The following is a 27,702-nucleotide window of genomic DNA, read 5'->3' as shown; positions in this document are numbered from 1 at the left end:
AAATTTGGTTTTAATTTGGAGAGGGACCAAATTGGTTAATGTTAACAAAAATTGGAACCTAATTGAACAAAAATAACAAATATAGGGATCAAATTGAATTTAGAACATTGACTTTGACACGTGGCACGCTACTGGGTTGACACGTGGACATTTAAAAAAAACTAAAAAAAATTCAAAAAAAAATTCAAAACAAATTCAAAAAAACCACGAAGTGACACGTGGCAAACTCCTTGGTTGACACGTGTACATTTAAAAAAATTAAAAACAAATTAAAAGATATTAAAAAATATTAAAAAAATCAAATAAAGCACGAAGTGACATGTGGCCGTCACTGTTCATGGCCGTTAATGATTTAAACAGTGTTAGCAAAAAAGGACCTAATTGAACAAAATTGACGAAAATTGGGATCTATTTGAGCACAAAACCAAAATTATGACTTATTTAAAAAAAAATTGACAAAAATTAGAACTAAAAAGGTATTTTAACCTTTCATAAACAAATGAGTAGTGCATACCGCACATTATACAAGATAAGTCCAAATGGGTAAATAGAGATAGATGTCCTAACCGTTGGTGAGAAATGATGTTAGATTCTTACACATCCTGACATGTGTAGATGCAAACTAGGTTGTAATAAATTTATTATTCTAAGGTTTGTTTGTAAATCTAAATATTGGTTTGGATCAACTATTACTCTTTGACGTAACATATGAGTTTTTCAAAAGATATCAATTGACATTCCATTTATATCTTTGATGTATACTGTATGTTACTTTTGTAAATTTTTTATATTGATATTTCAATGGAATTAATTTTCTTATATATATATATATATATATATATATATATATATATATATATATGAGTTGTTTTTATGTTCCATTATATTATCTATATGACCATGTATAGGTAAAATTAGAAAACAATACGTAAGAAAATTTATTTGTGATTTATTATTAAATATTTATATTTATATACATATTGTATATGTTTAACTTATATTTTTAAATGTTATACAGCTTCACATGTAGATAAAATTTCATTAAATCTTTACGTTATTTGTGTTGTATGTTAACTAAAAAATATCTACACATGTCTTTAATACATTTTATACTGTAATTGGATAATTTTTTACTATTAAATTTTATACTTAACTGATTTAGTAATAAGTGAAATAAAAGTATTACTAAATTAAAGTAATCCAATGTGTAAATCAATTGGATAAAATCATCTTACCGTAATCAGGGATATTTAATTTCCCCAATTAAAATATTATTTTCTTAAAGTTTCGAAAACAAAAACATTTTTTTGTTATAATCTTATATTTAAACTAGTTAAGATATTTGATGTGATATTTGAATCTTGTAATATTAAAACAAACGACTATGTTATATTTATCTCAACCTATGGTTGCATAAATATACAATTTAGGCTTAATTATATTTTTTATTTTTGAAATTGAAGTAATTTTTGTTTTGTTTCCTTAAATATAAATAAGTATTTCTAGATTTTCAAATTTGAAAAAGATATTATTTTAATTTTTACATTAAATATTTTTCATCTCTTAAATTTAATATATAAGAACTTCATATAACATTCATTTTTATGTGTTTTTCCTTGATAAAAATTTGATTTTAGTTTAAAAAAAAAAATGTTTGTTTTTAATTAATTAATTTTTTTTATTATTTGATAAACTGTTAATTTTAATAGTATTTTGTTGTATTTAGTTTTGTTATTTTTAAAAGTCCATTTTTAATAAAATTAGTTTGTCGGGAAGTCCTTAATTGGATGAATTGCATGTTGAATCATTAATTCCAATTTTCTCTTTTGGCATAACAGTCCTTGGTGGGTCAACTGAAATCTTTGATCGAACTTTCCTTCTCAAAGTGCACGTTTTACTTAAAATATAGTTTATCGTTGGTGACGTTGAAACAAGGCAAAGACCGATGTGTGATGGATGGAGGTGCTTGGAAGATCGAAAAATCAAATTGAAGCACTTTTCATATCTGAATTACATGCACACACATAGCTTACCTCACAATTTGGTTTTGCTTATCAATTTTATTGTTGTCATAGTCTAAGTTTCTACTGTCATGGGGTTTCATGCAACAGACATGGTTCCTATTCATTCATCTTCATTTTAGAGTACTTTAGATCATCTTAGCACTCACATTTATAAGTTTTCCACGCTATTCGATTTGCACTCACGTTCTACATTCACATGAAGTCTGATTTGCATATTTAGACTTAGGCTATTATGCATTCTCTTTTGATTGTTGCCCATTTTAAGTGTAATATGCATTGCATTCAAATAAATGAAAACCTGCAACTGATTCTACTTGTGTTATGTTTTGGTAGTGGATGATGTCCAACTGCAACTCAAATATTTTGCATCATCTTTAAATTGAGATCTGCATACACGTACTACAATACTCATTGATGTCATGTTTTGATGCTTATGTCAGATTTAATTACCTGGTTTTAATTTTAGTTTTTAGTCTAGCTTTTCAAATAGGCATATGCATTCACCATTTGCATTTCATCTAGACACTTCTTCGTTACATTTAAAGTTCAGTTCATCATCCCATTAGGTCCCTGCATTCTACATTTTGCATCATTCATGCATAGCATAATTTAGTTTCCATCATGCATTTAAATAAGTTTTAGTTTAGGTAATTCTTAAATTTCTTGATTCAATTTTATGTTCTCCTTTTTCATGTTTTATTTTCTTCTTAAACGAAATTAAATTGTACAAACTAAACTTAATACACACCATTTCCTTGAATTCGATACCCAAAATTTTTCTATACTTCATTAGGAAAACTTTAGAATTATTTCCTAAATTCTAGTGCAACAAAAAAATAGTTTAACAAGTCTAAAACTATATTTAAAAGATTCTTTTTAAATTTAAGGACCAGAATAAAAATCTACCTTAAATATAAATATATATATATATATATAATAAAATAATAATAATAAAACACAATTAAACCTAAAACTTTATTACCGATATTCATACAAAAATGTGGCAATTGGAAATTGTATACTTTTGAAATTGACCTAATGTTGAGTGACTTATAAGTTTGTGACTTGACTTTGAAAAATGGTATTGATAGAATAGTATGAAAAATCTTGGTTTCAATGTAGGATGTGATGTGATCGTAGTCACGTTGTCTCATTCCATGGATAGGTGATGACTTGTATGGTGGATGATCATTGGAGGATAAAGAACTAACTAATGATCAAATACTCACCGATAAAGATATATTTAAATAGGAAAATGATAAAGTGACTCCATTTCTTTGACCCTTTCCATTACTACCTGAGGTGGCATACAAACATGGCCAGGTGAGGTCGTTTTTATTTTTGAAATTAATATAATTTAAAAAAAATACTGAGGCGGGAAGTGATGGGAAGTGAACTGCTCGACTTTCCCACTTTCACTTTCTCTGGAGTCGTTCTATGTTTCTCTCCTGCGAACACATACTCTCATTCTCTTCTCACCCTTAACAAAAATTTTTTTGCGAAGTTTGTAAGGATTTTTACGAAGGAAGATAGAAAACGAAGATGGAGAAAGGGTTATGGAGAAAAGGTGAAGAAGTTTTTCGGATTGTCTCTCGCATCCAAAGCTTGAAAGGGTTACGGAGAAGAGTTTTTGGTTTTGTTGACGAAGGCTGTTTGTCTCTCTCGTAGAGCACGAAACGACGTGAGGGAAAAAAGGTGAAGGTGTTGTTGACGAAGGCGTTTTCTGTGTCGCGCAAAGCACGACATGGAGTTACATTGTAGTTTCTTCAATCAGTGAGGTGAAGCAATTCCTCCATTGGGTTTGGGGTGATTGGACATTGTTTTCGAAGGTTGCAACTCTAAGATCGACGGTGGTTGTAAGACATTGGAGGTATGGAGATTTTTTTTACTTGCATTAGGGTGTGCTTTAGTGTTTAAAACACCAAAAATTTTCATTTTTTTTCCATTTGAACTAGATGATTCTTGATTCTAGGGTTTTTGTTTGTTGTGTTTGTGTGAGTATCTATTTGTGATGGAGTTGGTTAGGTTTACATTGGATGTGAAATTAATCGCAATTGAAGTTGAAGTTTTTGATGAACCAAGTACTTTAATAGGTCTGTGAATACCGATTTTCTGAATAGGTTGATCAGAACTGTTTGATTTTTTGGTGATGACTTGTGTGCACAAGTGATGACCTCTACTGCATTTTTTGCAAGCATGTGGTATCACTCAATTTTTTGAACTTTCATGTTATAGCAGTGACAACTTGTGAATGTGTTGATTAACTTTGGTGCATCTGTGTTCATTTCTAAATATGTCTTTCATGTTGTTGCATAACCAAGTTAATCAAAATTGTCTGATTTTTTGCTTATGACTTGTGTCCATACAAGTGATGACCTATGCTGCATTGTTTGCAAGCATGTGCTATCACTCAATTTTTGGAACTTTCATGTTATAGCAGTGACAACTTGTGAATGTGGTGATTAACTTTGGTGCATCTATGTTTATTCTAAATATGTCTTTCATATTGTTTCATAGTCAAGTTGATTAAAACTGTTTGATTTTTTAGTGATGACCTGTGTGCAGACAAGTGATAACCTCTGCTGCATTTTTTTGCAAGCATGTGGAATCACTAAATTTTTGGAACTTTCATGTTATAGTAGTGACAACTTGTGAATGTGGTGATTAACTTTGGTGCATCTGTGTGCAGCCCAATGTGCAACCTACTGACACTACCAATGTGGAGGATATATTGCAGAAGATGGTTCCTCAATCCACCAATATTCCATGTTTTGAGGTTGAGGAGAGCTCCAAAGTTGGATCTTCTGGTTCGGATAATATATCACTTACATAATTCATGATTGTTTAATGTCTTTAATTTTTGTGCTATTTACTTTTAACTTTTGGGTTTACGTTGTTAATTTGTACTTTTAATTTCATGACACTATGTGTTTGGAAGGATGTACTACATCTATGGTATTAAACTTATTTTGTGCACTTTGTTATCCATGTAACTCAATGTCACTCAAACAATAGACGTTGATGAGGTTAGTCCACACCTTAAACATGACATTCATTCCAACTCTGGAAATATTATATGGTTATGTAACTATTAAATGTTGACCGACGATAAAGATTTTGCATCCCCTCCAAAATTTGTGCTATTTGGAAAGGGATTCTATATGTACTCCACTTATAGCCAATCACATAAATTCAATAAGATATAATGCAAGATATTGAACACGATGAGATGAGTTGTGGGATAATTGTTGCACAAGTGCAACAACATACATGTCAACTATTACAATAGTAAATGCTTACCAATCAAGTATTAACTGTTGACCTACACTAAATATTTTGCACACCTTCACAATTCGTGGTCTCTACTAAGGGTTTGAAGATGTAGACCACTGTCCTTGAATTAATAAACCATACTAACATATATTCTATGGATTCAACCTCACCAAACTAGGTGTGGGATAATTGGTAAAACAGGACATACATGATAACTTTGGTAATTTTAGATACTGGTTATTTCACTATTAAGTATTGACTTGCGTTTCACATTTTGTACACACTCATAATCTGTGGTATTTGGTAAGGGTGTCAATATGTACCCCATCTTTAATGAATTAAAACACCTTATACGTATATGTAACGTATTCAACATCATGAAACTTGGTATGGGATAATTCATCCACAAGTCCAACATGATATACTTCTTATGTATGCAAACATTATATGCTGACTAAAGAACTAATTAGTATTGACCTGCTCTAAACAATTTGCACATCCATACAAAATCTGATACGAGGTTAGAGTCAATTTTTTGAAGAACATCAATTTTTGTATAGGATAATTGGTTCACAAGTCCTACATCACATATTACATATTAACTTGATGTGGGATAGTTAGTAAAACATGACAAACATGATTACTCTGGTATTTTTAAATGCATATCACTGAAATATTAAGTGTTGACTTGAAAACAACATTTTGCACATAATTAGTTATTTCTGGTCTGTGGTGGTAAGGGTTTGAACATGTAAACCAATATTACTGAATTGATGACCACATACATATTTACTGCTGACCTACTATAAACTGTATTCGCACAATTACATATGGTTGAATAATTCAACACAAATCACTCAATCCAAATGAGGATTAACAGCATTCACCTATATCAACCAAGCATTGTAGTCTCAATGGCCTTATTTCAGGGCCAACAAAAACAAAACAAAATATCACTTCCTTAACCCAAAAACCCATAACGGTGATTTCAACCTGCCAATCATCGGGCTGAATCGAACAACAGAAAGCACCGAAAACCCTAACTTGGCTACAACCACAAAAACAAATCTTTGAACGAAATGGGATTCTGCGAGGTTTGTCTTCTCCCTCACCCTTTCTTTGATTTCACTAGAAGACGACGTTGAAGAAGTGTAATTGATTTAAACAAGTAGAGATTTAGTCATATACAAATCCTTTCTTCCTTTTCCCTTTCTTCGTGTGGAGTGGTCTGTGCAAAGAGAACAACTTTCTCTGTCCCTTCAATTCCCACCCACTGTGCCATAGTGTCTTTAAAAAGAATTTTTAATAAAAATGTAAAAGCCACGTCTGCCTAAGTATTTTTAAAAATAAAAGCCACCTCATTTGGCCATGTCTACCTGCCACCTCAAGGAGTAATGGAAGGAGTCAAAAAAATTGAGTCACTTTATCATTTTCCATTTAAATAATATACTAAGAATCGAGTGCAGTAAAATAGAATTCCACACTTTTTTTGTTTAAAAAAACAAAAATTGAGGTTATTCTTGAGAATTTATAAACTCGAATGGAAGTAATTAATATACAAGTATTTTAAAATATATACAAAGATTTTAGATTTAAAAATATTAAAATATAGTTAAAAGTATATATTTATTGATTTAATTAAATTTAAAGAACCTTATAAATTTAAATATTTTCAATTGAATCTCCATTAAATATTTTGATATTTGTATACATTTTTTTTTGTAAATAGTCGATTTATTTAGTACAGCAATTATTAATATTATTTTTATTTTAATATGATAAAAAAATATAGCTTTAATACAAAAATTTGATTTCGTTAATTTTGTTTAAACCCGTGGTAATTAAAAATGTGTTTACTTTTTAGTTAGTTTTTTAAGTAATTGTCATCTGTATTTATTAAAAGAAAAAGAAATTAATGATAATATATGATTAATATTGAAGGGAGTCTTTTAATCTTTGCAAAGTTGTTTTGTGTAAAGACTTGGAAGAAATACTAAGTGTAAGGGTAGGGGAAAGGCACGTTTAAGAGATAGAGATTAGATGTTATGTACAAGTTAAATGAATTAGATAGTAAATGTAAAGAAGGAAGTACAAATGTTTTTTCACTAAGTGTGGGGAAGTATGGTAGACATTATGCATAATTGCACTTGTTATATGTGGTTAGGTGGAGTAGACACTAGTGTGTGATGTTATGAATGGTAGATTATGTAAGTGTAGTTGAACCAAATAGACAATATGACATCAAGTGTAGTAAATGAAGTGTTTAGTTAAGGCAGGGTAATAACTTAACTAAAAAGACAAAGTTACAATGAATATGTTAGACAAGAGGTGAAAATCGAACTAGGTAGATGCTAAGTGCAATTACACATAGTAGACAAACGGTTTAAGGGCATGAGCCAAACACTAAGTGTATTTGGCATAGAGTAGACGATATTTGTAAAATACAAGGATAAGATGATATGTCTAATTACATGTATAAGACAATAGGTGTATTTACACTAATTACAGAAATAGGAAAGGCTTATACAGTGAAATGTAGAATTGATGGAAGGTGTAGGTAAAATGAGTAGATGAAGTGTGTGAACTTTGGAGGATGCTAAGTGGAAGTAAAAACAAGAGTTATAGATAAGGTGAGTTAGATGTTGTGTGGTAAATGTTGTATTGTCAAGTGTTTGAGAGTAGTGGATGTTGTGTATTTAAACTTTGAACCTAGTAGATGATACATTAAAATGAATAGAGTAGACAATATGAGTATGTAAGGATAAACTGAGGGAGAGTAAACAATATTAATAAAGCTTAATTCTTTAATGTGTAATAAATTAATCTAAAGGTTATTTAATTAAATAGTTACTTACAAGCTTGACCGAGAAAAGTGGCGCAGTAATAGGATGAATTCCATTCTTATTGGAGTACCATCTCTAAAAAATTGTCTTTTTTCTTGTATTTCCTTAAAAACTATCATGAAAGCATTAGAGTGGTTACTAGTTTTGAAGGTTTGCTAAGAAATTGAAGGGATGTGAGGAAAATGGTAGCATTAATGGGTAGACCTTGAGAAGGAAAACAAAGGGAAAACGTTTTAGGACCATATTAGGGAAGCTCACAATTTTTTTTTGTCATGTTAGTGATTATTAAAATTGTATTCATTAGATTGTCATGTGGTAATGGAGTGTGAGGTTGATGTGGTTTTTTTGTTATGAGTGAATAATAAGTATTGATTTTCACGAGAATGTTGGTAGCTTTGTGAACGAGAATGATGGTAGTTTGCTTAGGAATAGTTTGAGTTTTGGCTATTATATGGGCATTACCGAGAAAGTTTTTTTGAAGAAATATGTCATTAGCTTCAAGGAACATTTGCCTCTCTTACCAGATGTCTACAAAGGATTGATTCATCGTGATGATGTAATGTAGACTTTGAAGCTTTATGCAGGCTATTTTTCTAACTTTTAACTCCTCTATTTCAGTCCTGAAGTGAACCTGAGTTCTATCTGCTTTTGCTTTTTGTGTCGATATAGTTTGTTTTGTTTTGCTTAAATAGGATGGAGTTTTGGTCAGATTTATAGCATTTGAATTTTATAATCAATTATATAAATCTACTTACTTGCGATATTCAATTTAATTATCTGGATTGTTTGTCTATTTTTCAGTTTGAGTCAAATCAAATTGCATTAAGTTATTGTAGTTTTACGATCCTTTAATAAATGAATTTTGTTTAGTTGTCTTCCAAGCCCAAGCTTACAACTCTTTTCAACATGAAATTTGTCATTGTATCTTGTCATGTTAGTGCATACTGCATACTGTTATACGATGGATACATATAGTTTTGAACTTTCCTCAACTTCTGGTTATCTTTTCAGTAGCATTTACTGTTGTTAGGAAAGATCGGGTGTAGTGCTATCTCTCATTGAATCAAACATTTGCCTTAACCAAAAGTTTTAGCAGATATCAAGACTGCAAAATCTACAGGTATTATGGAGTGGGATGTTTAGCGTATGGAAACCTGAAGTTGAAGCGGACCTATTAATGCAAAAACCACTTCATGTGTGTGAAATGAATGGTATACTTGATGTAGTGTTGTTCCTATATAGTCAACTTTGATCCTTTGCTAATGATAATGTTTCCATCATCCTTTATACAAATCTAATTTTTTGTACTTATAATTTTTGTGATTGCCTTTTGTCCTTGGTCTTTCCAACACGAATTAAAAGGAATAAAGTGGTAAAAGATAATGAGGTATTGCTTGCTGATAAGCTTTTACCGGAAGAACTTTCATGTTTACTCAAATATGCTTTTATAAGTCATATTCTTACTTTAATGCTTTTTATATAATTCTTTCAATTTACTAGGTAACCCTGAGCTTACTTTTGTCACTTGTATATATAAATTTTGGAGACTTAAGTTTATTCATGGAGACTTATTTTGAAGGGTGCTCAAATCCAAGTGAGAAGTTCATTTTTCTGAGTTTCATATGCATTTACTTTAAATGCTTTTTATATGATTCTTTCAGTTTGCTAGGTAACCCTGTGCTTAACTTTGTCACTTATATGGATAAATTTTGCAGATTTAAATTTATTCATGGAGACTTAGTTTTAAGGGTGCTCAAATCCAAGTGACAAGTTCATTTTTCTGAGTTTCGTATGTGTTACATATATTGTTCGATATCTTATCTTTATCTTCTATCTTCAGTTTATTTGTTATTATTTTCTATTTTGTATGTTGGGCTTAGCTCATGTCTCCTTTATTATAAATACATTACCCTATGTGTATTTTTACACAAGATGGAGATTAATCTCAAACCTATTTTCACTGTATTCAATGGCATGCATTTACTTTTTATGTCAACATGTGGAGTTTTATTTTTCTTGGAGGGAGGGTGTTTTGGTTGGATTTACAACATGTTTGGTTTTATAATCATGTGAATGAAACTACTTAGTGATTTCCTTTTTCAGCATCTTTGTGTCATAGTTTATTAATTTCTGTTGATACAACAGAGCACATTAGAAGAAATGTCCCTATGTTTTGCAGGCCAAGGTTAAATATGATGAACAACCCTATGTGCTTTGGCGTAACTGCAAATTCCAATGCAAAATCACTTATATTTGTAATTTGTTTTCCAATAACAAGTTTTTGGTAAATACTGTTTTTTTTTTCACCTAGTTCTTTACTTTTGCCTATATTTTCAATTGAAGTTTAGCTTATTTTGTTTATAAATTAAGTTTCTTGAATCAATGAACTAATACTGAGATGGTTAAGTTTATTGTTAGTTCTAATTATGACCATAGTGTTGGTCAGCCAGTATTTATAAACAATATAAAGAGGTTTACAATAAAAAAATAAGATCAAAACAATGATCTCACTTAAGCATTATAAAATCTTTATTTCCCAAGCCACAATTCTGTATAGTTCAGCATTTAGTTGGAACTTTAGAGTTCTGATGCAATTGCAAAAGAATAGTTATAGAGTTAACGTATGCACAACTTTCTCAATTATTAGTTTGAAGCTACCGATTGGGCAGTTACTTCTGGTCATTATGCATATGTTAAAGAAAGGGATGAACAACCCAACCACATGGGGCCAACCCATAAGGATCATGGCAAATTCTTCCTACATTTCCATATTTTTCTTTTGTCTTGTACGACCATGAATATAAAATTTCCCATTTTTCCTTTAGAGATGTGTAATTCAAAAGTTACAACTTATTTTAGATTGTACAATCTGAAAGTTACTTTTTTTCTTCAAAAGAAATTTCTGAATTGCACAATATGGAAGTCAAAAACGACTTCTGAATTTCAATCTCACAAAAACTATCTTTTTTTCTTCAAAAAAAGTCTTCTAGATTGCACAAACCGGGAGTCAAGAATAACTTCAAGAAGTTAACTAAGGTTAAGAAAAAAATAGCTTCAAAATATACAATCTAGAAATCATTTTTAACTTTTGGATTGCATAATCATGAAGTCATTTTTGTCTTTCGGATTGTACAATTTGGAAATCATTTTATACGCTCAAGAAGGTTTTTTGTTTTTGGGTTGTGCAATCTAAAACTCTTTTTTAAAAAATAACTTTTCAATTGCATAATCCTAAAGTTATTTTTTGACTTTCGGATTGCATAACTTGAAAAAAATAAAACTGAAATTTTCATATTTATTGGAGTGCAGGACTTGGTAATAATTCAAAATTAGCTAGCTGAAAAATTTGGTAATAGTTTTATGGGAAAAAGATTATGCCAAACTGGTTATTTATTTCTATCTGTTTGTTATAGTTACTGGAATAATAACATTATTTCTAGAAAGAAAGGATTGACTAATGTGGAAATTTTCATGGGAAGAATATATGCTGGGACAATTCCTTGCATAAGTTAAACCAAACAAAGGTTCCATTTCATCATTTGCTGAAGCAAAAGGTATTCTTAATCATTGCCTTAGGCTTTTAGTGATTCTAGTTGAATAACATTTTTTGTTTTCTACAATTATGAACTTTCTATAAAAGATATTTTTGCTCGAAATGTTGTTTATAGATTTTAAATCATAAACATTTAACTTTTTTCTCTCTAAAACCTTTATTTATTTTTATCTGCCTTAGACTAAAAATTTCAACTGAACTGGCAATGAATTTTATAAATAGATATAGACATTCATGCTTAATTCTATTATAAATATATGTTTAAAAAAAAATTGTAATTCTGAAAGCTAATTCAAATTATAAGTTGTAGTTGAAATATTATCATGTAATGTAAGCAACCTTTCCAAGAATGTTCAACTTCAATTTTAACATGCATGGAGTGAAGACAAAGCTACATTAAAGTCCTTGTAAAGAAAAGAAGGACTTTGAACTTTTTCCATTTTGCTCCACGCAACATTCTTTAATGACTTAAATATATATTTGGTCCCTATTTTTGTTCATTTTATTCAATTTGGTCCCTATTTTTGTCCATATTTTTGTTTTATGTTCAATTAGATCCTCATTTTCGTCAAATTGTGGTCAATTTGGTCATTTTCACTAACGGTATTTAAATAGTTAACGTTTTTGAACAGTACATGCCACGTGTCAACTCTTGGTTTTTTTGATTTTTTTTTAAATTTTTTTTAATTTTTTTTTAAATTTTTATTAAATTTTTTTTGAATTTTTTAAATTTGAAAAAAATGATCCACGTGTCAAGTCACAGTTGTGCCACGTGTCAATGTTAGTGCCACGTGTCAGTTTGTAGTAGTATTATTTTTTTGTTCAATTTAGTACCTATATTTGTTATTTTTATTCAATTTAGTCCCTATATTCGTTATTTTTGTTTAATTTAGTCCCAAATTTTGTTAAAATAAAACCACTCAATTTTTTAAATTGACATTATTATTAGTTATTTTTTAAATTTAATTATAAATTATAATATTTAATTATTAATTGAATATAATTCTTAGATTCAATTGTTAAACAAAATATAATTATTTAAATATCATTTAAAATATAACTATTAAAATTTTAAAAATATATATTAACATTTATAAAATTCACATTTAAATTTAAAATATTTAATATTTTTATTGCATTTTAGATATTAAAATCTAAAATATTTTATATGTAAATGTTAATTTTACAAATATTAGTTTATTTTTCTAAAATATTTTTATATATCAATTTTAAAAATATTTTAGAATATAAATATTAGAAAAAAAATTAATAATTATATTCTTATAATATTTTAAATAATTATATTCTATTTAGCAATTAAATATAAGAATTTATTCAATTTATAATTAAATTTAATAATTTATAATTGAATTTAAAAAATAATAAATTCAAAGGTCAATTTTATAAAAGATATTAATATAATTTGTATAATAGATATTAAATTTAGTGTCAATTTGAAAGGGACAAAATTGACTTATTTGAACAAAAATTGGGACTAAATTGAATAAAAATAACGAATATAGGGACTAAATTGAATAAAAATAACGAATATAGGGACTAAATTGAACAAAAAAAATAATACTATCACAAACTGACATGTGGCACTAACATTGACACGTGGCACAACTGTGACTTGACACGTGGACCATTTTTTTCAAATTAAAAAAAAATAAAAATTTTAAAAAAAATTTTAAAAAAATTTAAAAATTAAAAAAAAAATTAAAAAAACCAGAAACTGACACGTGGCATATACTGTTCAAAAACGTTAACTATTTAAACACCGTTAGTGAAAATGACCAAATTGACAACAATTTGGCGAAAATGAGGACCTAATTGAACATAAAACAAAAATAGGGACCAAATTGAATAAAATCAACAAAAATAGGAACCAAATGTATATTTAAGCCTTCTTTAATTTATTGCCATTTTTTGTTTTCTAAAGCTGTTGTTTCTTTCATCAGTTTTTAACGAAGTAAAAAATGAAGAAGAACTCCTTGACACATTAACAGTGGTCAAAAAGTTGCATATTGAAGACTTCACTGGACAGCATATTCCAGAATGGTTGAAGCCAATCTAGATGGATGCTCCAAGGACTGAAGCTGCTGAAACATATTAGCTTTCTTATATTATAAAATAGATAAAAGAAATTACCTAAACAATTTTTTTTTTTCAATTTTCATATACTCTTTAGTCTTTGCATAAATACATGAAACAACTAATTATAAAACAAATTTACTCTTGAAAAGAGCTTCATAATTTACTTAACTGAAAACTTTTCCTATAAATTTTATTATTTCCAGTTTTGATAAATTATTACAAGTTTATGAAAAGAAAAATAATCCAAAATGCTATCATTAGCTTCAATCATATATACACACATTCCAAACAACTATAGTTTTAAAAAATTGAGTGAGCCAAACTTTTAAACAAATACAAACAATTTGGGTAATTGACCAACTAACTTAACTTAAATAAAAAATTATCCATAAATAATTCACAGTACAATTTATTAATAATACTAATCAAATTCTTAAGCTAAGAGTAATAATTTTAATTTTTGTTAGTATTTATTAGATTAAAAATAATTATCCCATTAATAATAATATACTAATAAATTTGGTATTGAAAATAACTTAAGTAAATTATCTTTTAAATTGGAATTTTAATCAATAATCATTTAAAAAATCGCATCTAAAATATTTAATTTTACAATTATAAAATTTTTAGTTCAATTGTTTAAAACCTTTTAAAATAAATAAATAAAAAAATCGAGCCAGTCCCGGGAATAGTCGAAATCCGACTAGTTTGCCGTAAAAAAGTTCAAAACTTTGGTCCCAAATTCTCACTATGAAAAAAAGAAAAAAGGGGGTTTAGTTTAAATTGATAAAAAACGGAATATTTCGATCCCAATTTTCTTTGGTTTAATACGAAAAAAGTTCATGCCAAACCCCATGGCATAACAATTCTACCTAGAAAACTAGCCGCTACATAGCACCAAATTACGCCGAGCAATTCTCGTTCATTCCTCTCAATTTTAAAACTACGCATTCTTCAATCAAAAGCCCATTTGTTTGTCCCCATGATCAAGTTCATTATCTTCATTGCCCCCATTGGAGCTTCGACCACCCTGCTCTGAAGTCAGCTTAAGAGTTTGCATCGAAGGTTGCAGCGTTCAAAAGAATACATTAGTAGAACATTGAAATCTGAGTAAGTAAATGGTGCCTCGTATTCTCATTATAACTAGAGTATTTGCGTCCTTCACACACTGCAGAAGCACCCAATTCCAATTGGGTTCTCTGCAGCAACACAAACACCATGCTTCTCTTTTTATGTTCAACACATTCACTTCTGCTGAGGACAGCCACAAAGGTGACACCTTTACTGTGTCTTACCTCAGCAACTCGTGTGGGTTGTCCCTGGAATTGGCCAGGAAACTCTCCAAGAGGGTGAATTTGAAAACCCCAAATGGTCCAAATGCTGTTCTTGACACTCTCAAGAACTATGGATTCTCCAAGTATCAGGTTGCAAAACTTGTTGAGAAAAATCCCAGGTTGCTTGTAGCAAGTGTGGAGAAGACCCTCTTGCCCAAACTCAAGTTCTTCAACTCTATTGGTGTTTCCAACACTGTCATCCATAAGATAGCGCATGAAAACCCCTTAATCTTGCTAAGGAGCCTGGGAAAATGCCTTGTGCCACGGTACGAGATTATCAGGAGTGTAGTTCGTGATGATCTGGAAGTTGTTAGAGTTTTGAAAAATGCCCCACTTGGTTTCACATATTGTGACCTATTGAATGACTTGGTACCTAACATCGGGATCCTGAGGCAGTATGGTGTGCCTCAGGGCTCAATCTCTCTGCTGATGGTCAACTTCCCCTCTGCAGCAATGGTGAAGCATTCAAGATTTGTGGAAGTTGTCGAGAGAGTTAAGAAATTTGGGTTTGATCATAAGAAAACAACTTTTGTCATGGCTATCCAAGTGCTTTTAACGATGCGTAAAGGGGCATGGGAATCCAGATTTGAGATTTATGAGAAGTGGGGCTGGAACTGGGAAATGACTCTTCAAGCGTTTGTGAAGTTTCCGAATTTTATGAAGTTGTCGGAGGAAACCATTACGAAGAAAATGACTTTCCTAGTGAAGGATATGGGTTTGTCATCATTAGATATTGCTGCATGTCCTCCTGTTCTGGCCTACAACTTGGAGAAGAGGATTATCCCTAGATTCTCGGTAATTAAAATTTTGAAATCAAAAAATTTGCTTAAGAGCAATATGAGTTTCAGTTCCTATATGGGCTTTACCGAGGAAATCTTTTTGAAGAAATTTGTCATTGATTTCCAGGAACATTTGCCTTTATTACCAGATGTCTACAACGGATTAATTCATCATGATGATGTTAAGTAATCTTTGAAGGTTTATGCAGGCTGTTTTCCTAACTTTTGACTCCTCTATTTCAACGCTGGAGTGAACTTATGCTCTGTCTGCTTTTGCTTTTTGAGTCGATATTATTGTGAATTTATTTTCACTTAACTGTAGGGTTTTGGTCATATTTACAGCATATAGATTTTATAATCAAATATATAAATCTACATACTTTGTGATATTCAATTTAATTTCTTGATTGTGAATCTGTTTTTCAATTTCAATCAAATCAAATTGCATTTAGTTGTGGTACTTTTACAGTTCTTTTAATAAATGATTTCTGTTTAGTTGTCTTAAAAGCCCTAGCTTTTGATTCCATTGAACTTGAAATTGTCACTATATCTTGTTAGTGCATATTGCATACCGTTATATGAAGTCATGGATTCATATAGTTTTGAACTTTTCTCATCTTCTGTTTATCTTTGCTTTTAAGGATTATAAGTTATGGCAAATTACAAAATGATGTTAGTAGTCAAAGTATTGTTTCTTTAATGAAGATATCTAATAATGATGTTCTCATGGGTTGAGTAGCATTGAATATTGTTAGGAAAGACTAGGTTTTGTGCTTTCTCGCATTGAATTGAACATTGTCCTTACAGCCAAAAGATATAGCAGATTTTTAGGGTACAACTTTGTTTTCTTAATAATGTGTTTGGATAAAGAAATTTAGGAGGTTGATTCATTTTTTAGAGAATTTAAATTTTTTTATAACATCATATTTGTTAGTAAAGAAATTGAAATTTTAGAATATTATGAGTAATTGGGATACTCAAGATTAGAGAATTTCAAATTCTACTTAGAAGTTAAGAATCTGAAATTCTTTATATCTTCTAATTTATGTCATTCTTTTTCGTATTTTCTCTTCAATGCGATTTTTGATTGAGCTCTTGTCGACTTGACTAAGACCAGGACATGATTGGATTGGTTGATGTTTGAGTGTTATAATCTCAACAAATTTTGTGTAAATGTTGATGAAATTTCAGACTTGATTAAGACCGTATCTATTTTTCCGACTAATGGCATGCATATGCAAGGGGATTACTCCTTGAGATTTTGAGCTCAATTTTGCTAATTTCATATTTTGATGCCATGGTTTATACAATATGTTGATTATGGCATGTTTTATGATTTATATATGAAGAAATGCTGGTAACGTAATGTTATAAATAGTTAAATATGATAGGCTTGATGTTGTGTTGTGACTAGGGCACCCATTAAGACCTTTTTTGCTTCATTAGTTTAAATTAAAACATTTGAGATTAAACAAGTCACAGAAAAACGAGGAGTATCATAGACAAAACTTAAATATTTACGATTATGTATACTATTTTTAATTGAGCATGTTGCAGGTTTCTGAAATTATCGGTATTGGAGTGATGAGGTATTTTGGGAATGGAAATGCATTACCCTGAAGAAGGAATCTTTCTCGCCAGGAAGAACACAGAGTTGAAAAGAAAATGTTCATATTGGAGAGTTGTAATCCTGTTTGTACTCCTTTTGTAGTAAATGAAAAGTTTTCGAGAATGATGGTGATGGGAAAACTAATGTAACTCAGTATGAAAGTTAGTTGGCTGTTTGTTTCACTTGACTGCTACTATACCAGAGTTCATGTACTCGTCAAGTTTGACACTTTGGTATAGATAAAAGAGTGTTGAGACATTTAAAAGGAATTATTAGTTTTAGAGTATTTGGTACTGTAATGGAAATGGAAATCTTGGAAGTTCTGTCGATAGTGATTGGAATGGTTCTATTGATCTAAAGAAGACTGCTGGGAATTCTCTTAACTTGACAGTTGAGTGTGGAATGGATGTAAGAACAAGATTTTGTGATTGATCTTCTGGTACTTAGAAAATTTGAATACTTGGTGAACTGATAAGAACATGTCAGTGTAATATCACCAACATACCAAGCAATTAGATTGACTAAGGACAAAATGCAGTTTCGTGTTATGTATTTAATCATTTGAACAAGGTGGATGTTTAGAAACAAGTTGGATGAAAATGAAAACATAACCAAAAATAAAGTTAGGATTGTTGCAAAAGAATATAGTTAAGAATAATGTATAGATTATGATGAGACATATGTTCTGGTTACGAGGTTAGAGGTTATATGCTTACTTTTTACTTATGCTTCAAGAATGAAATTTAAAATGTATCAAATGGATGTTAAGAATGTTTTTCTTAGTGGGTTTATCAAGACAAATGTGTATGAAGAACAACTTCCTAGTTTTGAGGATTACAAATCACATCTATAGATTGAAAAAACACTATATGGATTAACACAAGCTCCTAGATATATTTTGGTATGAAAGACTTAGTACATTTCTATTATAAAATGATTTTATTGGAGGAAAGGTTGATTTAACTTTATTCATTAAGAAATAGGTGAACATATTTTAATTATTCAAGTGTATGTGGATGATATAATTTTGGATCAAATGATAACTATTTTTGTGAAGGATTTGCAAATATTATGCAGGGAGCAGGGGTGGAATAAGGTTAGGACAGAGGAGAGCTGTGGCACCTCCAACCATTTTTTTTTTCCTTTTTTTTATTTATTTAAAAAATAATATTTATATATTATTATTTTATTTATATTAATTGATTTTTATTTTATTTTATTTTTTATATATTTTAAAAATATATATTTATATATTATTACTTTATTTATATATTATTACCTTATTTATATTAATTTAATTTGAATTATTTTTCTTAAATTTAAAAATCATGCTTTTTTTCTATTATAATTTCTTATATTTTTTTATTTAGTTTTTCTCTTCTGTGCTTCCATCTTTTTCTCTCATTTTATTTTCATCTCAATTTTCACCATCGTTTCCTTATTATTTTCAAAATCAAATTGCATTACGACAAAATTGAACAGTTAATAAATATTTTGGACGGAACAATTTCTTCTTTTGAGTAAGTTCATTTTTTTCCCTTCTTTTTTTTAAAGCAATTTGTTTTTCTCTTGTATGTGGCTTTTCTATGTTCTAGGCATATCTCTATCTGTTAGAGATCATAAAATCATGCTTTAATTGTTGATCAAACTATTCTTTGTGTAGATAGAACTATTTTAGGCTTTGAAGTTGTGTAAAGGAAAGGTAAGAGAAGCTAATCATTTAGAAGTTATTAGTTTTCTTAAAATATCGAGTCTTGCTTTTAAGATTTAATTTAGGGTGTTCATAATTTTATTTTTTTGTAAAAGAATTGACAATTTTATATTAGAAAAATTATGATAAAGAGTAAAAGAATTTATTCTTTTTTCAAGAGGAAGACTTGTGATGAAGATGAAAAAAACGCATTTACGTCATCTAAAATTGAGAAACTTCATGATAATCCAAATATTGAAGAAAACAAAAAACAACTCTCTAAGGTTCCTAAAGTTACATATAATGAATTTGAAAATACTTTAGAACGTGATCCGAGGAAGCGTCTTCAAATCTAACAATACCCACCAAATGAAATTGATGAGGTACGAAGGGCTTATCTAAAATGGGGTCCATATCAAATGCATATAGAAAATTATCCGTTGTCTGGTAAAGATGATTGCCATTAAGAGATGCTACGTATGGCTTACCGTGCTATCTTTTTAGTAAAAAATCAAGGGAAGGACTTGACTCAGATGTTTTCATTCTTACATGTAATTGAGTTTATTTTCATTGAATTCTAATTTGCAATAAGTTGATTGTCATTAACATGTTTTAACTTTTTGAATGTTTTTTTATAGGTTTTAAAAGTTGGATAACCATTTTGACTAAAAGTAACTTTTGTTTTTGTTTTTATATATTATTGTTGATGATAAACTTTATGTTACTCTTTCACATATATTATTGTTATGTTGTTTGGATTATATTGTCATGAGTACTTATTTTGAATAAAAAATGATGTAAAAAATTAATTTTTTTAATTAAAAAAAATTATATATAACAAATATAATTTGGCCCCCCTAAAATTTTTGGTCAAGTTCCGCCACTGGCAGTGAGAATTTGAAATGTCAATGATGGGAGAATTGACATTCTTTCTTGGATTGCAAATTAAGCAAAAGGAAGATTGAACCTATATCACAATCCAAGTACTATAAGGAAGTTTTAAAGAAATTTGGTATGGATACAGCTAAGGAAGTAGCCACTCCTATGGCAACATCATGCTACTTGGATAAGGAAGAGAGAGGTACGGATGTTAATCAAACTATGCTTAGAGGCATGATAAGATCCTTATTGTATCTCACTACTAGTAGGCCAGATATTATGCAAAGCATATGCATATGTCTACAAAATACATGTGTTCGCGAGTATTTGTGGATAAAATCTGTGACAGATAGTTAATATCCACAAGTATTTGTTACTTGCGGGTACCGAGTATTTTAATACCCATTTATAAATGGGTTGGGTGTGGATATCATACTATTTGTACCCGTCGTACTCGTTACCTAGAAAAAATTAAACTTAAATTTATGTTTTATTAAGTAAAATTTAATTAAAATTAAAATTTATTTTATATTTCATAAGATTAAATTTAAATTAAATTAATATTTTATTTTATTTTATATTTTTTGTAATTTTATTTTAAAAAATATAAAATATCTTTTTTTAAATATTCGCGAGTATCCATAGGTATCTGCAGGTTTTAAAACCCCGTAGGTATTTCTTAAATGGGTACCCGACGGGTAAATAGGCGGGTAGCGGGTGAATTCTTTTGTTGCAGGTCGGATTGCGGGTAGGCATTATTCGTGCCTGACTCGACCCATTGTCATCCCTATGTATGTGCTAGGTTTCAATCTAGTCCTAGAGAAACCCATCTTGTAGCAATTAAAAGAATTTTGAAATATCTTAAGGGAATTGTCTCCTTTGGCTTATGGCATCCTTCATGGGCCTCCCCTAGCTTAATAGATTATTCTAATGTTGATTATGGGGGATATAAGATTGATACGAAAAACACTAGTGGAACATGTCATTTATTAGGATGTTCTTTAGTATCTTAGCATTCTAAGAAACAAGCCTATTTAGTTTTGTCAATCACTAAGGCTGAATATATTGTTGTAGGAAATTTTTGTGCATAAATTTTATAGATGGAGCAACAGTTAGAAGATTTTGATATATTTCTTAATCATATTCCACTAAAATGTAATAATATTAGTGCAACAAATCTCACTAAAAATCCAATAATTCATTCCAAAACTAAGCATATTGAGATTAGACATTATTTTTTAAGAGATCACATAAATAAAGAAATTGCATAATTGAATATGTAGACACTAAGCATCCCTTAGCTGATATTTTTACTAAACCCTAACTAAAGACATATTTTATGAACTTAGAAGGGATTTAGGAATATTGAATGTGTCTTAAATGGTTAAATTCATGCATTTTAGTGATTTACAAAAAAAACTCCGTTGAGATAATTAATTATCGATAATCAATTATCGCAACATAGCAAAAATTTTAAACTTTAGCTCTGGAATAATCGATTATCCTAAGCTGATAATCGATTATCACCATTTTTGGAAATTTCTAGTCTTTGATATGAAACAAAAATTAATAAACGATTATCACGAGTTACAGAGTTACAAACTACAAAATATAGTTGTTGGCAACGACTAGTTTCACATTAATCATTCAAATTCTAACCGTTGGAGCACTAGGCTATAAAAGAAATCTCAGAAATCGATTATTATCTCAAGCTTCTTCATCTTTAGAGTTTCCCTCTTTTTGAAACCTTTAACATTTCTTGTCTCCCTCTTCACGACTATTATCCTTTCTATCTCTCACCTTTTAAATCTTGTTTTCGTGACAACCTTTGTATCCAAAACCGTAGAATCTTCAAGAAGGAAGTTTCCTACTAGAAAAAAGAAGAAGTTCTCACATGGTTAATCAACAAGATACAAGAACTGTCTCCATTGAAGTATGGATCTTTTTATGAAGAAAGAAGGATTGAGTTCATTTCTTTTTAGGAAGACAAAAAAATGGATTGCACCCAAGTTTATCAAATTTGAATAGTTCAGTGCATCTGGATTCAACTTTCCTTAATTGATGACAAATCAAGGGCTCAAATTCTTTGTGGAAATGCAAGGTACCTACTATCTTGACTTGGTAAGGGTGTTTTATTCCAATTACAAATATAGATATGGTGTGGCCTTCACCAAAGTCAAGGGCATATACATCATTCTTGACAGTGATATTTTGGAAAACGTTGCAAAGCTTCCCATTCCTGAAGATGTTGTGAATGTGCTCACAGAAGTTGAAGGTTTTAACAGGCAACTAACATTTCGATCATTCCTAAAGATTCCTCAATAGAAAGTTGGAAAACAACTCTTGGCGGGTGGATTAAAAATAGATGAGAGACTTATTCATTACTTAATTATCTGGATTTTATGTCCAAGAGCCTCAAATCATGTTCAGTGAACTGAAGCAGATCTTTTAATTATTTATGGATTGCTAAATCATATCATACAATGCTTAAAGCAAAAAGGTATCATGCATATCCTTTTCCTATTCACTTCTTATTTCAAGAATCTGTGAATACACAGGTATGCGTACTATTGCAGAACTTGTTCAACACAATCTTGACTCCAACAAAATTGGAAAAAGTGTTCTCAAATAAATGAGATTTATTCCTTATGAAGATAGTTACATTCCCAAAAGAGATGTGTCAATTGAAGAGTTTGAGGATGATCAAGAAAGGCCGGAGGCTACTCTTGTTGTTGGTTCTTCCAGTACTATTGTTGGGTCTTTCTCCTCCATGAAAGAAAATATTGCTAATATGTGTAGGAGTATAGAAGAAATTCACACTGTTTAAGGTTCTAGGCATGAAGAAGTGTGTAATTTACTAAGGAATTTAGACACCACTGGAAGAGAAATTTGATAGTTATTTTGGTGATGAAGAAGATGATATGAGTGATGAATTCTAAATCAAATAAAATATTTTCTTATTATTTTGTATTATATGGGTTGTCAAATTGAGGGGGATTTCAATTTTATGATGTTATTTGATTTACGGGGAGCTATCTCATGAATTCATTTTTTGTTTATTATCAAAAAGAGGGAGACAAGTTTGTGAAGCTATGTATTTACAGGTTATTATTAAAAGGCTTTGAAAACAAATTTTGATCGTAAAAGTAAAAGATAAAGGTGATCATTCTTCTAGAGAAAATTTTGATGATGATAAAAGCAAGTCCAAAGATTTCATGTGATGACAATAAATATTGGAAGAATTGTATTTTATATTAGGCCTTTGTAATAAGTTTCATATTAGCGAAAATTTGTGTGTAGTACTTAACATAGAGAGTCAAAAAGCAAGATGCACAAAGATCAACTTAGGAAGATTTTTATTTTTCACAAAAGCTCTCGGACAATTGATTAGCACTAATGATAATTGATTATCCAAATGAATTTAAGATTTTTAGAAATGATAATGTAATAATCAATTATCCACTCCTGATAATGGATTATCATAGTGAGAGAATGTTTTTAAAAAAGATTTTGTGATAATTTATTATCTCTTGAAATAATTGATTATTAGGGGCATTTGTGATTAAACTCTTCATGTTCTTGACCTAATTTTCAAAAGAAAAAATTTATATATGTTTGGATAAACCTATTTCAAAATAACTTTTTCATTTAGAGGTTTAGAGTTATGACTGCTAGAGAAACTCTATGTGTTTGTGAAAAGGGACTTTAAAAAAAATAGTATGGATAGATCAATAACTTTCACCAAATGGGTTCTTCGGAGATCGAGTATTGCTATTATTGCTAGGAAAGTTGTTCATTCTTTATTTGTCTCAAAGGAGATGGTTATTTCTTGAGTGAATCAAAGAATGTGTCTTTCATGTCTTGTGTCTTAAAAAAAATGTTTTTTAAACCTTAAACTCTTTCTTATGTAATTGTAAGTTGGGTTTATTCTAGTAATTATAAGTCTTTTGATCCAAATCGGTATAAAATATCTTGTATCAATCTCCCATTTCTGTACTTTCTTCAATTATTTGTTGTTAGATAAAAAAAGTTTTTTAATTGAATTTTAATATTAAAAAGGAGAAAAACTTTTAAAAGTAAATTTTTTATTAACAAATCGATTCATCCCTTTTATTTTTGTCCAACGTAAACATTCTAATGTGCCTTTCTAACATAATGCATGCCTCTTAATGCTTGATCAAGATAACTAAAAGAAACATTTGAGTGAATGAGGGAAAAAAGGTGGCAAAAACAAATTAAATGAATAAAAGTTGAGTTAGCATATCAATTAACGGGATCAAATGGTTGAAGCAGTCCATAAAAATTTCTAGAAGAACAAGATCTAATTGAAAATTTTCTTAAGTGAATTCTAAAGGCATAAATGGATTTCGGTCCTCTTCATCCATTCAACCCATCCCTTTCCTTCATTCAATCTCATTTCATCCCTTCAAACCCATACATTACCTCCATTTCACCTCATCTCTTACATCTCCATTTGTGTGCGCATATCCTTGAAAATGGAAGGCCATGGAGAACCGGATTCCTACTTCTTAATACAATAACTTCAACCCATCCATTTCCTCTGCCACTTCGTCGTCCTTCCCACCATCATGCATCTCGACCCCGTCGCCACCCCTCTTTCGACAAGGGTACAACTGAATTTTTAAAAATCATGGAGGTGCAGGAAGAATACATGGAGGTGCAGGAAGCAATGTCCTCCCGGGAATAATCGAAATCCGAATTGTTTGTCTCCATAATCAAGTTCATTATCTTCATTGGCCCCGTTGGAGGTTCAACCACCCTGTTCCGAAGTCAGCTTAAGGGTTTGCATTGAAGGTTGAAACGTTCAAAAGCGTACATTGGTGGAAAATCGAAATCTGAGTAAGTAAATGGTGCCTCGTATTCTCGTTACTAGACTATTTGCGTCCTTCACAAACTGCAGAAGCACCCAATTCCAATGGGGTTCTCTGCTGCAACACAAACACGATGCTTCTCTTTTTATGTTCAACACATTCACTTCTGGTGGGGACAGCCACAAAGGTGACACCTTTACAGTGTCTTACCTCAGCAACTCGTGTGGGTTGTCCCTGGAATTGGCCAGGAAACTCTCCAAGAGGGTGAATTTGAAAACCCCAGATGGTCCAAATGCTGTTCTTGACACTCTCAAGAACTATGGATTCTCCAAAACTCAGGTTGCAAAAGTCGTCGAGAAGAATCCCAGGTTGCTTGCAGCCAGTGCGGAGAAGACCCTCTTGCCCAAACTCAAGTTCTTCAACTCTATTGGTGTTTCCAACAGTATCATCCATAGGATTGCGCTTGAAGACCCTGTCATCTTGCAGAGGAGTCTGGAAAAATGCCTTGTGCCACGATACGAGATTATCAGGAGTATAGTTCGTGATGATCGGAAGGTTGTTAGTGTTTTGAGAAATGTCCCACTTGGTTTCACAAATTGTGACCTAAAGAAATGCTTGGTTCCAAACATCGAGATCCTGAGGCAGTCTGGGGTTCCTCAGGGTTCAATCTCTCTGATGATGGTCAACGCCACCTCTTCAGCAATGGTGAAGCATTCAAGATTTGTGGAAGTTGTCGAGAGAATTAAGAAATTAGGGTTTGATCCTAAGAAAACAACTTTTGTCATGGCTATTGATGTGCTTTTAGCGATAAGTAAAGGGGGATGGGAATCGAGAATTCAGATGTATGAGAGGTGGGGCTGGAACTGCGAATTGGCTCTTCAAGCGTTTCTGAAGTTTCCCAATTTTATGAAGTTGTCGGAGGAGACAGTTAACAAAAAAATGACTTTCCTAGTGAAGGATATGGGTTTGTCATCATTAGATATTGCTGCATATCCTCCTGTTCTGGCCTACAGCTTGGAGAAGAGGATTATCCCTAGACTCTCAGTAATTAAAATTTTGAAATCAAAAGGTTTGCTTAAGAGTAATTTGAGTTTTGGTTCCTATATGGGCTCTACCGAGGAAATATTTTTGAAGAAATTTGTCATTGGTTTCCAGGAACATTTGCCTTTATTACCAGATGTCTACAAAGGATTAATTCATCATGATGATGTTATGTAGTCTTTGAAATTTTTTTGAATGTAGTCTTTGAAGGCTGTTGTCCTAACTTTTGACTCCTCTGTTTCAATGCTGAAGTGACTGAGTTTGGTCATAATTACCGCATCCTGATTTTAAAATTAACTATATAAATATACATACTTTGTGATATTCAATTTAATTTCTTGATTGTGAATCTGTTTTACAATTTCAATCAAATCAAATTGCATTTAGTTGTGGTACTTTTACAGTTTTTTATTAAATGATTTCTGTTTAGTTGTCTTAAAAGCCCTAGCTTTTGATTCCATTGAACTTGAAATTGTCACTATATCTTGGTAGTGCATATCGCATACCGTTATGTGAAGTCATGGATACATATAGTTTAGAACTTTTAAATGTCTCAGCAATCCTTGAGATTTTGAGCTCAATTTGGCTAATTTCATATTTTGATGCCATGATTTACATACAATATGTTGATTATGGCATGTTTTATGATTTATATATGTAGAAATGCTGGTAACGTAATGTTGTTTTAAATAGTTAAGTATGATAGGCATGAAGTTGTTGTGTGACTAGGGCACTCATTAAGACCTTTTTGCCTCATTAGTTTAAATTAAAACATTTTAGATTAATCAAGTTACAAAGAAAAACGAGGAGTATCATAGTCAAAACTTAAATATTTACAATTATGTTTACTATTTTTAATTGAGCATGTTGCAGGTTTTTGAAATGATCAATCTTGGAGTGAGGTATTTTTGGGAATGGAAATGCATTACCCTGAAGAAGGAATCTTTCTCGCCAGGAAGAACACAAAGTTGAAAAAAAAAAGTTCATATTGGAGAGTTGTAATCTTGTTTAAACTCCTTTTATAGTAAATGAAAAGTTTTCGAGAATGATGGTGATGGGAAAACTGATGTAACTCAGTATGAAAGTTAGTTGGCTGTTTGTTTCACTTGACTGCTACTATACCAGAGTCCATGTTTTCTCATCAAGTTTGACACATTTTCATATAGATAAAAGAGTGTTGAGACATTTAAAAGGAATTATTAATTTTAGTATTTGGTACTGTAATGGAAATGGAAATCTTGAAAGTTATGTTGATAGTAATTGGAATGGTTCTGTTGATTTAAAGTAAGTTCCGGAGATTTTCTTAACTTGACAGGTGAGTGTCGAATGTATGTAAGAACAAGATTTTGTGACTGAAGTTTGGTACTCAGAAAATTTGAATTCGTTTCCTACCACACAGAAAGTACTTGGTGAACTGATAAGAACACGTCACTTCAATATCACTAACATATAAGGACAACAAGTGGAGTATGAGTGGATGAGGGGAAAAAAGGTGGCAAAAAGCTTACTAGTTTGTTTATTGACACCAATCATTTCAACAAGATTCCACTGTTCAACAATGAAAACTCCCTCAATCTGCTCATAAATGACTTTTATCTACTATCTACACAAAGAACAAAATAACAGAAGTTTTTAAGTACTTCCAATCATTTGCGTAGTAAAAATTTGTATAAATTATACGAGTGAAACTCTAATTCTGGTAGAGATCACATGCTTAGTCGAAATCAAAAACATTAAAACAAAGAAGT

At 30.5% G+C, this 27,702-nt stretch overlaps 2 protein-coding genes across 5 annotated transcripts; both read left to right on the top strand.

Annotated features, from left to right (window-relative positions):
* Positions 1–14,584: 14,584 nt before the first annotated feature.
* LOC114186870 (uncharacterized) lies at positions 14,585–17,895 on the top strand. 3 transcript variants are annotated; one of them, XM_028074916.2, is made up of 3 exons: positions 14,586–15,919; positions 16,031–16,102; positions 17,461–17,895. In XM_028074916.2, the coding sequence occupies exons 1-2, from the start codon at positions 14,909–14,911 to the stop codon at positions 16,091–16,093; spliced, it is 1,074 nt and encodes a 357-aa protein (XP_027930717.1). In that variant the 5' UTR covers positions 14,586–14,908; the 3' UTR covers positions 16,094–16,102; positions 17,461–17,895. The 3 variants fall into 3 exon arrangements, with proteins under 3 accessions (XP_027930714.1, XP_027930717.1, XP_027930715.1); XM_028074913.2 differs by having other exon boundaries at positions 14,585–16,102; XM_028074914.2 differs by lacking the exon at positions 16,031–16,102 and having other exon boundaries at positions 14,587–15,919.
* Positions 17,896–24,422: 6,527 nt separating this feature from the next.
* LOC114187167 (uncharacterized) lies at positions 24,423–27,182 on the top strand. 2 transcript variants are annotated; one of them, XM_028075323.2, is made up of 2 exons: positions 24,423–25,982; positions 26,828–27,182. In XM_028075323.2, exons 1-2 carry the CDS (start codon positions 24,950–24,952, stop codon positions 26,833–26,835), a joined length of 1,041 nt encoding a protein of 346 aa, XP_027931124.1. In that variant the 5' UTR covers positions 24,423–24,949; the 3' UTR covers positions 26,836–27,182. The 2 variants fall into 2 exon arrangements, with proteins under 2 accessions (XP_027931124.1, XP_027931123.1); XM_028075322.2 differs by lacking the exon at positions 26,828–27,182 and having other exon boundaries at positions 24,424–26,283.
* Positions 27,183–27,702: the final 520 nt, after the last annotated feature.

The sequence above is a fragment of the Vigna unguiculata genome, chromosome 6 (assembly GCF_037176805.1).
Source record: "Vigna unguiculata cultivar grain cowpea cultivar isolate G323 ecotype 2 chromosome 6, ASM3717680v1, whole genome shotgun sequence".
NCBI lineage: Eukaryota > Viridiplantae > Streptophyta > Magnoliopsida > Fabales > Fabaceae > Vigna > Vigna unguiculata.
Note: the sequence above shows the minus strand (reverse complement) of the source record. Positions and strands in the feature narration are given on the sequence as shown.